The sequence below is a fragment of the Nanorana parkeri genome, unplaced genomic scaffold, assembly GCF_000935625.1.
Source record: "Nanorana parkeri isolate BGI_ZX_2015 unplaced genomic scaffold, ASM93562v1 scaffold1379, whole genome shotgun sequence".
Classification (NCBI taxonomy): Eukaryota; Metazoa; Chordata; class Amphibia; order Anura; family Dicroglossidae; genus Nanorana; species Nanorana parkeri.
Window position 1 is genome coordinate 125,655 of NW_017307647.1, and position 11,816 is coordinate 137,470.

Below are 11,816 nucleotides of genomic sequence, written 5' to 3' on the forward strand. Positions count from 1 at the left end.
GTCACAAGGGGGGTCCGGCCTGCACCAGGTGTCACCATCAAAGGGGGTGACACCAAAATGACTGACAACGCCCTTCTGAAAAGTCAGGCACTCGGTAAAGGACTGAGCGCCTGACAGCTGCACGAGAGGGGAGGGAACCGGCGGCATACCTCCATTCTGAATGTCCTCTCCTCTCTTTGCTGGCATCCATCACCAAGATGGCCGCCGGCAGTGAAGTGCGTGTGCCTAATTAGGTCAAATGTATACGTAATGATGTACGCACTGGGTGACACCCAGCCTGGTGACACCCCTGCGTAGAACGCATGAAAAGATGCATTAAAAATGCAAGTGGTGGGAACGCAGCCTTAAAAGAAACGTTGCAGTTTCTGTCATCTGAAATTGCTGGTCGCCCGGCTGTCATGCTGATCCTCTGCCAAGTCACCGACCTGGAACACATACACACATCAGCCCTTTCCTCTAAATTAGGATGAAAATAAACAAAGTGAAGTCAACCAGAAACTCCGAATAAAGTTTGTTGAAGCAAAAAAAAAAAAACTTTGAGTCCTGGACTGCATTGCCCAGAGTCCCTTTCAGCTCCTGTTGCTGCTGCCATGGCGACCACAAACAATAACATCAGCCGGGAGGCGCAGGGCCGAGGGCTCAGGTGTACGGAGAAGGAAGGAAGGATGGCTGTGGAATTCGATGAGCACAACCTGCAGGAACTTTATTCCTGGGTGGATAAAATCCCGCTATCCCGACCCAAGAGGAACGTCGCCCGCGACTTCAGCGACGGAGGTCCGGCGCTTCTCATTATTATTTAATCTGCTATTCTTCTTTTCTCCTAATTATAGGTCCTATAAAAAAAATGCTTCGAGGGGATAACGGAATCATGGGGGCTGCCATTGCTGGATGTCATGCTGATCCTCTTGTCTTCATCATGTCTTAAGGTGGCCACACACACACATCACATATGACCAATCGAATAAAAACAGAATCACAAACCGCAGGCGCTCCAATCGATCGATTAATTGAGCTTCCGATCGATTTCGGTGCCAATAACCCGATCGGCCACGGTGGAACTTTATTGATCGTGTCCGATCGACACAGGTGCCAGACAACCAATCGTAAATCGTTTTCAGCAGATTTCAATAGTTTCTGATCTTTTGTTTTCTATTATCACCGTACGTGTTGCATCATTCCATCTTTATATCACTGATTTGCGATCAATCACAAATCTATACATTGTATTGAAGCCGGAGGATGGAAATAACAGCCATGCCTATAGCATTTCTGGACACGTCATGGCGGCCCCCATGTGTTCTCGTGTCAGGTACATGCCATGTCCCATGTGATATACAGCATGTCATCCTATCACTGCATTGTTTCTTTTTCAGGGCAGCGTCCCTATGTGTTAAGATTCCGGTCGTTAGGCTCTTTCCCCCTTAATACTCACCTTGTGATCCTGTCAGTAACCCACTTCCTGTCCTAGGGTGACAACACTCATTGCACTGTATCTATGGAGGAGCAGTGGTGTCACCCTGGGCTGCTCTCCTGATTTGGACTGCCCCCCCCCCCCACCCCCCTCCCCTGTCTCCATTAGATGCGGGTGGGAGAATTTACAGAAGATATCTGGGAAAGCTGATAACATTGTTTGATATCTACCAGGGGTGGGCAACCTCGGCCCTCCAGCTGTCGTGGAACTACAAGTCCCATGAGGCATTGCAAGACTCAGACAGCCACAGGCATGACGTCCAGAGGCAGAGGCATGATGGGATTTGTAGTTTCAGCACAGCTGGAGTGCCGAGGCTGCTACCTCTAAGTTAAAACTTCTGACCAAGTTTGCAGCAGTTGATTAAGTTACAATGTTTTTTGATGATTAAGGCGCCATATTTATTATTTTAAGTTACAATGTTTATTTTTTATTACGTTACAATTTTTAAAATTAATTTACGTTTTTTTAAAGTAACAATTTTATTCTTTTTAAGTTATATATATTTTAATCAATTTACAATGTTTCATTTTTTAGGTTACAATGTTTTTTTTTAATTAAGTTACTTTTTCGGTTATAATATTTATTTTTTAAATGAATTTACAATGTTTATTGTTTATTAAGTTACCATATTTATTTTTTATTACAATTTGTTTATATTGTTATTTTTTTTCAGGTTACAATGTTTATTTTCTATTGAGTTACCTTTTTTATTTAGGGCTGCGGAAATTAACGATTAATTTCTCGATTAATCGTTAACATTTTTGATCGATTAAAATTCTTTTTGATCGCTAATGAAAACACTCACCTCTCCGCCGGCTCCCGGATTTCACCTCCCCCCTCCGTTAGCCGACGAAGCCACTTGAGCCGGTGAGTTTGCCCAAGAAACTTTCTGCACGAGCGCCAGCCAAGGCATTGGCCTATACACATACAGCACAGCAATGACCTATACACATACAGCACAGCAATGAAGTAATAAAATGAACTAGGATCACACTCATCCAGCACGTTATTATTCTGAGTTGCCCCACTCAAGCGGCGGCCATATTGGGTGGGGCACGTGAGATTAATAACGTGCTGGATTAGTGTGATCCTAGTTCATTTTATTACTTCATTGCTGTGCTGTATGTGTATAGGTCATTGCTGTGCTGTATGTGTATAGGTCATTGCTGTGCTGTATGTGTATAGGCCAATGTAGTTGGATCTGTATGTGCGTTATAATTAATCGAACACGGAAATGTTAATCAGTAACAGCCCCATTTTTATTAAGTTACAATGTTTTTGTATTACGGTACAATATAACCACAACAGGAAGTGAGAGGAACGCCTTTCAAAGTGAGAGAAATCCCCGGTGGTGATCATGGTCACCAGAACTAGTGCCCCCATTGGAAGATTTCCCCTCTATTCCTGTTCTGGTGACAACACAAAATTTGTGTTTTCTTTCACTCTCAGTGATAACATTCACCGGGACATGGAGAGGGTGAATCTTCCTAACGGGGACACAGACAGCAATAAAAACCTGACAGGGGTTCTAATCCATCTTGTAATCATTATTGATGATGATGATCAGGTTGCAATGTTTATTGATGATCATTTATTGATGATCATTTTGCAGTGTTTATTGATGAGCAGGTTACAGTATTTATTGATAATCAGGTTACCATATTTATTGATGATCAGGCTGCAATGTTTATTGATGATCAGGCTGCAATATTTATTGATGATCAGGCTGCAATGTTTATTGATGATCAGGCTGCAATATTTATTGATGATCAGGCTGCAATGTTTATTGATGATCAGGCTGCAATATTTATTGATGATCAGGCTGCAATGTTTATTGATGATCAGGCTGCAATATTTATTGATGATCAGGCTGCAATGTTTATTGATGATCAGGCTGCAATATTTATTGATGATCAGGCTGCAATGTTTATTGATGATCAGGCTGCAATATTTATTGATGATCAGGCTGCAATGTTTATTGATGATCAGGCTGCAATATTTATTGATGATCAGGCTGCAATGTTTATTGATGATCAGGCTGCAATATTTATTGATGATCAGGCTGCAATGTTTATTGATGATCAGGCTGCAATATTTATTGATGATCAGGCTGCAATGTTTATTGATGATCAGGCTGCAATATTTATTGATGATCAGGCTGCAATGTTTATTGATGATCAGGCTGCAATATTTATTGATGATCAGGCTGCAATGTTTATTGATGATCAGGCTGCAATATTTATTGATGATCAGGCTGCAATGTTTATTGATGATCAGGCTGCAATATTTATTGATGATCAGGCTGCAATGTTTATTGATGATCAGGCTGCAATATTTATTGATGATCAGGCTGCAATGTTTATTGATGATCAGGCTGCAATATTTATTGATGATCAGGCTGCAATGTTTATTGATGATCAGGCTGCAATATTTATTGATGATCAGGCTGCAATGTTTATTGATGATCAGGCTGCAATATTTATTGATGATCAGGCTGCAATGTTTATTGATGATCAGGCTGCAATATTTATTGATGATCAGGCTGCAATGTTTATTGATGATCAGGCTGCAATATTTATTGATGATCAGGCTGCAATGTTTATTGATGATCAGGCTGCAATATTTATTGATGATCAGGCTGCAATGTTTATTGATGATCAGGCTGCAATATTTATTGATGATCAGGCTGCAATGTTTATTGATGATCAGGCTGCAATATTTATTGATGATCAGGCTGCAATGTTTATTGATGATCAGGCTGCAATATTTATTGATGATCAGGCTGCAATGTTTATTGATGATCAGGCTGCAATATTTATTGATGATCAGGCTGCAATGTTTATTGATGATCAGGCTGCAATATTTATTGATGATCAGGCTGCAATGTTTATTGATGATCAGGCTGCAATATTTATTGATGATCAGGCTGCAATGTTTATTGATGATCAGGCTGCAATATTTATTGATGATCAGGCTGCAATGTTTATTGATGATCAGGCTGCAATATTTATTGATGATCAGGCTGCAATGTTTATTGATGATCAGGCTGCAATATTTATTGATGATCAGGCTGCAATGTTTATTGATGATCAGGCTGCAATATTTATTGATGATCAGGCTGCAATGTTTATTGATGATCAGGCTGCAATATTTATTGATGATCAGGCTGCAATGTTTATTGATGATCAGGCTGCAATATTTATTGATGATCAGGCTGCAATGTTTATTGATGATCAGGCTGCAATATTTATTGATGATCAGGCTGCAATGTTTATTGATGATCAGGCTGCAATATTTATTGATGATCAGGCTGCAATGTTTATTGATGATCAGGCTGCAATATTTATTGATGATCAGGCTGCAATGTTTATTGATGATCAGGCTGCAATATTTATTGATGATCAGGCTGCAATGTTTATTGATGATCAGGCTGCAATATTTATTGATGATCAGGCTGCAATGTTTATTGATGATCAGGCTGCAATATTTATTGATGATCAGGCTGCAATGTTTATTGATGATCAGGCTGCAATATTTATTGATGATCAGGCTGCAATGTTTATTGATGATCAGGCTGCAATATTTATTGATGATCAGGCTGCAATGTTTATTGATGATCAGGCTGCAATATTTATTGATGATCAGGCTGCAATGTTTATTGATGATCAGGCTGCAATATTTATTGATGATCAGGCTGCAATGTTTATTGATGATCAGGCTGCAATATTTATTGATGATCAGGCTGCAATGTTTATTGATGATCAGGCTGCAATATTTATTGATGATCAGGCTGCAATGTTTATTGATGATCAGGCTGCAATATTTATTGATGATCAGGCTGCAATGTTTATTGATGATCAGGCTGCAATATTTATTGATGATCAGGCTGCAATGTTTATTGATGATCAGGCTGCAATATTTATTGATGATCAGGCTGCAATGTTTATTGATGATCAGGCTGCAATATTTATTGATGATCAGGCTGCAATGTTTATTGATGATCAGGCTGCAATATTTATTGATGATCAGGCTGCAATGTTTATTGATGATCAGGCTGCAATATTTATTGATGATCAGGCTGCAATGTTTATTGATGATCAGGCTGCAATGTTTAATGATGATCAGGTTGCAATGTTTATTGATGAACAGGTTACACTATTTCTTGATGATCAGGTTGCAATATTTATTGATGATCAGGTTACAATGTTTATGGCTGTATTGCGCTATCATAGATGAATGCCACACATGTTTAGCCCTTGCAGTGCACAGGGACCAGTACTGAGATGAGTTAAATGACATAGTATTGGCTGGGATACCTTCAGACCACTACACTCAGGACCTCTCTTGTCATGTTAATCAAGTGACATTTTTAAAAAAAATCAATTAAATAATAAACTCACACTTATTTTTTTTATTAAAGCTGAACTCCGGGCAGATATTAAAGACACATATTCTTCACCTTTTGCTGGTCACGTACTTCAATGCCGAAAAAGTGGGCGTGATTACGTTAAAATGTGTGACCACGTGACCGGTCACACACTCCAACCCAGTCACAATCTTTGATAGAACACAGATGTCACCGGTCACACATTCTAACACAGTCACAAACTTTGATAGAACACCACCACCCAGGAAAGTCCCACCCAGACCACTTTTCTGGGCTCCTGCCTCCCCCTGCCCATGGCCCACACCTGTAAAACGAAGGAACTGCCCCCTAGTCTGCAGTGAAGAGAAACATGCAATGAAGAGATATTGATGCTTCTTTTTGTAAACCTCTCCTTCTGAAAAGTACCTGGTTGTCATGGTGATCCAAAGGTTTCAGTTCTTAGTTACTAATGAGCACACACATTGCAAGTTTTTGACTTTTCTCTGACATTCCCGAATCCCGATCTCCAGAGTCTCAAAATGTTAAAGGAGAACTATGGGGTTAAGTCTTTTCCCCATAGTTCTCCTTAGGGTAACGGGAGGACACAAACTAGCGTCCTCCAGTCACCCTAGGCTCAGTAAACAAGATGGTAAATAGAGGCAGGAAGAGGGAGGATCCAGGGGATGGCTACAAACAGCCTGCACTGATTGGCCAAGAAGCTGCATAAGAAACAGCAGGAGAGGTCGGCCGATGCCTAAAGTTTGCAGACAGGTGCAAGGGCGAGTCAGGTTCAGAGCACGTCTGGAGGACTACAAGCAACAGCACAGCCCTACATGCCTCACAGGTCACAGGTCGGCTAGAACTATGAGGTGAGTGGAAAGCACTCGCCTCATAGTTCTCCTTTAAACTCAGAGGCAGCCATGACACTAACATGTTCAACAGCAGGTCCTCAATGCCCATCTCTGTAGCTCTCCCACTCTATACACCCCAAACTATCAATGGGAGGCTTGTTCTGTTCAATGAACTCATCACAGACTCTTCCTATCTGGATCCACAGAGCCACCTAGTGGGCAATAGTGGACCTGCAGCAGCTCTGTGTAGACTGAAGAAACAGAAAAGGAGATGGATGTTTTTGTAGGATCCTCTCTGTTTCTTTGGTAACCCCGTCATAATACAATTTATTGCTGCAAAGAAATCCAGAGAAGAGTTAGATCGGGGGCAGAGCAGAACTATCCAGCAGTACAATTACACTCTCTCAGCTTACCCTCACAATCTGAGCGCCAGCAGACTGAGATTGATTGTCACTGGAGGGGGGTAACTGAGCAGACACACTGTAGCCATATTGTTTAACAGAAACACACACCGTTCACAGCATCTGATGTTGCAATTGTGACCTTTAAAAAAAAAAAAAGTATCACTCACTGCCACCCCATGACAGGAATGTAACAGAGTTTACACCAAGGTAGCACCTTCACAGAGGCAATGTTCTTTGTGAGAAGCTCCCAGTGTGCAGTGAAATCAGGGTAATAAATCTCAGTCCAGGAGATGAGCCGGGACAACTGTACAAGACTGAGGGGAAGGTCGGAGTTCAGCTTTAAAACACTCTAGCTTCCTTCTAAAAGTGTACCTTGTATGAAAATAGAAGATTGTATACATAACACACATAATCGTATCTCATGTGTTTCTCTGCCTGTCCAGTGCTGACCGCCGAAGTGGTGAAATTCCATTTTCCTAAACTGGTTGAGATGCACAACTACGTCCCAGCTAACTCCACCCAGCAGAAGCTCAGCAACTGGACCACACTGAACCGGTTAGTGACCCTCCTCGTCTGCTAATAACCAGGATGCCACCAGCACACCAATCAAAGGGATTCAGCAAAAGTCCATTTTAATGACAGAATGCCATTCAGAATTCAGGTGCTTTAGGGGGCCTCAAGGGGTCCCCTTCATCAGGCTCAGAATGACGGTCATTCTGAGCCTGATAAAGGGGACCCCTTGAGGCCCCCTAAAGCACCTGAAGCTGAATGGCATTCTGTCATTAACCCCACCAGGATCGCTTCTGTTGTAAAGCCGAGAGTCGGCTCTACAAGTTTAAACAGAGTCCCGGCGGCAAAAGTCGCCGGGAGTCTGTTTAAACAGCCCCGATGCTGGCGACGTACACTGTACGTCGTCAGTCACGAAGGGGTTAAATTGGATTTTTGCTGAATCCCTTTGATTGGTGTGCTGGTGACATCTTTGTTATCTGTATGCTATTCACAGCGCCATCCGTGGTCACTACAAGCACCCGCCTGTGTACACGTCGCCGAGATCACTTGTAATAAGTTTGCAGCCTGCCCGTTCTCCACCCGCCCCCCCTCGCACCTACTTCTCTCCATGCTGGCTCCATCCTCCCGGCTCCGTCCTCCCCCTGCAGCCGAGTCTCTCTCCTGTCCCGAGTCCCTGCAGCCGATGCGGGGTGCAGAGCGGCAGGGTTGAAACTAACCCTGCCGCTTCGTGGAGACAGTGAGAGCGGTATTCCACCCTCAGCTGTGAAAGGAGTTCCAGCACAGTACTAGAACTCCTGTATTGGAGGTGACAAGGTCAATAAAGAGAACCTGTCACCTCCAATTGCTATCACACAGGGGTTTGTTATCCCCTGTGTGATAGCAATAAAGTTAAGCGGGGGGAAAAATGATTAAGGCCCCGTTCACATTGAGCGATTTATCGCGCGATTTTTGTAGCGATATCGCTCATATTTCCGCACTATATCGCTCTATGTAGCTTCACCAATACATTTCAATGTAGCTGTTCACATCTCGTCGCTCAATGTCGCTCAATATCGCTCAATATCGCTTGTAGCTCGTCGCTGGTAGCTTGTCGCTTCTACATGACCATTTTTTAGAGCGATTTTGAGCGATATTGCTCCTGATTGCATACAGCCCAATAGGAAGATGTCGCGCGACACGTCGCTCAATGTCGCTCAAAGTCGCGCGATTTCCATGTCGCTCAGTGTGAATGGGGTCTAAAGAAATAAAAATTAAAAAAAATACAAAGGTGATTAAAAAGTAAAAAAATAATAAGAAACAAATGATTTAAAAATAAGAAAATAATTATAAAAAATAAACAATAAGATAAAAACATTATTAGAAATAAAAAAAGTAAACAATAAGATAAATACAAATTTTAAAAAGTAAAAAAGTTATAAAAAAGTTATAAAAAAATAAAGAAACAATAAAAAAAAAAACACTAGCCCTGCCATCTGGTTGCTGTTCTCTATTGATGGGGGTGTGGGTGTGTGGGGCGTTGGGGGGGTTGGCAGGTAGGGGGGCGCATTGCGGAACCTGGCCTTGGGGCAGCAGGGAGAGTAAATCCAGCCCTGTACATCTTCCTTCTCGCCTGCTGTCTCCAGACTGGCCCATTTCCTCTCCAGCTTTGTAGTAGCAGCCAGAGGATTGGTGGAATCTGCTGGCTGGCGAGGAGTGCCCATTGAGGTGCCACCATTGGGTACATGAGATGTGAGCTTATCTATGACCCCAGCATAATCTTTTATATCGCTTCCCCATAAATGTTCTTCAAAGCTTATCCAACCTCAAAACCAGAAATGTCACATACTGCAGCTTTCCACTCCTTAGATGTGGTGGCTGCATTCGTTTTCCTCTCTTTATTTTCACCTGGAGATCCTGCCAGTAACACACTTCCTGTTAGGGATGCACCAATACCAATACTAGTAATGGTGCCAATACCAAGCATTTGGGCGAGTACTCGTACTCGCCCAAATACTCCGATACTTACCTCCGATACCGGAACTTCCACTCAGAGGGAGATTTCCGTGAGCTGGGTTCCCAGGTCTTTACATCCGTTCTGGACATTATGAGGTCTGTATACACGCTGTGCCCATTATGAGGGGCACCCACCATCCCTGGGCTGAGTTCACAAGTCGGCACACCTACTGTTCCCATTATGAGGACTTACCACCATTCCTGTGCTGAGTTCCTGGGTCTGTACACCTACTGTGCCCATTATGAGGAGCTCCCACCATCCCTGTGCTGAGTTCCTGGGTCTGTACACCTCCTGTGCCCATTATGAGGGGCTCCCACCATCCCTGTACTGAGTTCCCGGGTCTGTACACCTGATATGCCCATTATGAGGAGCCCCCACCATCCCTGTGTTGAGTTCCCGGGTCTGTACACCTGCTGTGCCCATGATGAGGGGCTCCCACCATCCCTGTACTGAGTTCCCGGGTCTGTCCACCTGCTGTGCCCATGATGAGGGGCTCCCACCATCCCTGTACTGAGTTCCCGGGTCTGTCCACCTGCTGTGCCCATGATGAGGGGCTCCCACCATCCCTGTACTGAGTTCCCGGGTCTGTACACCTGCTGTGCCCATGATGAGGGGCTCCCACCATTTTTGACTAATATTTTAATGAAATGATATTATGAAGGATGTAGGAGTCGGTAGCAGCAGTAGATGGGACAGAGGTGGGCAGCGACACCGCAAACTCCCAGAACTTGGAATTATGTCAGGGACATCCAATTGTTGGGTGCCGGGGCTCATTGTTTTTTAGTTATTTTCTGGCACGAAATGTAGGAAAAGTGAAGGTTCAGGTTCGGTGATAAGTTTTAGTTTTGCAGCCTCCTGATGAATCATTTGCATCTCCTCATTAGGAAAGTTCTGTGTAAAATGAACTTCTCCGTCCCGGATGATGTGATCCGGAAGGTTGTCCAATGCTCGCCGGGAGTGGTGGAGCTGGTACTGAACACGCTGCGTCAGAAGATCGAGGAGAAGCAGAAACAGCTCCAGGCTGCTGGAGATACATCTCAGGTAACATTGGCAGGACCACTGTAGTATTAAAGGGCACCTGTCATTTATTAGTTCCCATGTGGCTGTGAAGGACATAGGTCAAGAGATGATGATATTTTTGGTAGTGGTGTGTTTGTATTTCACAATGGCACCACTAGGAGGTTAGGTTGGGGACCGGTAGGTGTGATCTCTCTTACTCGCTCACAAGCTCCAAAGGTGAGAGATCAGCATCAACACCAACTAGTGTGCTTAACTCTGTCGAAAGAGAGACCGAGACACCGACCGACCGAGACACCAACTGACCGAGACCGAGACACCGACCAACAAAGACATCGACCGATTGAGACAACGACCGTCCGAGACCGAGACACCGACTGACCGAGACCGAGACACCGACCAACAAAGACACCGATCGAGACAACGACCGTCCGAGACCGAGACACCGACTGACCGAGACCGGGACCAAGCCACCGACCGACCGAGAGACCTTCATGATGGGCTTGTGAGATGGAGCCACGGTCTACAATGGTGCATCTCACCATGAGAGATATAAAGAGGCCGAGGTAGGAGTCTGTATACTCAGTGGCATAACTAGAGTCACGGGCGCCCGGGGCAGAACAAAATTTTGCGCCCCCCTGCCCCCAGCAAGCTGTCTCCGGCAGAGACCCCCACAGACCCTGCAGTTGGCCGAATCTCAGGTGGGCTGTGTAGGATCTGTGGGGGGCTTGCAGGCTGCAGAGACACCTATGGATCCTGTACAGCCCCCCACAGATCCTGCAGAGACCCCCTGAGACTCTGCAGTCTGCCGGATCTCAGGGGGGCTGTGCAGGATCTGTGGTGGGCTTTGCAGGCTGCAGAGCCCCCTACGGATCTTGCAGAGACCCCCACAGATCCTGCAGTCTGCCGGATCTCAGGGGGGCTGCGCAGGATCTGTGGGGGCTTTGCAGGCTGCAGAGCCCCCTACGGATCTTGCAGTCTGCCGGATCTCAGGGGGGCTGCGCAGGATCTGTGGGGGGCTTTGCAGGCTGCAGAGTCCCCCACAGATCCTGCAGAGACCTCCTACGGATCCTGCAGTCTGCCGGATCTCAGGGGGGCTGCGCAGGATCTGTGAGGGGCTTTGCCGCCTGCAGAGACCCCTATGGATCCTGTATAGCCCCCCACAGATCCTGCAAAGCCCCCCACAGATCCTGCAGAGACCCCC

General features: G+C 44.7%; 1 protein-coding gene across 1 annotated transcript in view; it reads left to right on the forward strand.

Moving 5' to 3' along the window:
* Nucleotides 1-636: 636 nt before the first annotated feature.
* The window catches only part of SPEF1 (sperm flagellar 1), a 22,399-nt gene continuing 11,219 nt past the window's right edge, over nt 637-11,816 (forward strand). The window contains exons 1-3 of the mRNA XM_018569678.1: nt 637-774; nt 7,536-7,647; nt 10,480-10,636. Coding sequence (XP_018425180.1) covers nt 666-774; nt 7,536-7,647; nt 10,480-10,636 — 378 coding nt within the window. The 5' untranslated portion in view covers nt 637-665. The remainder of the gene's footprint in view (nt 775-7,535; nt 7,648-10,479; nt 10,637-11,816) is intronic.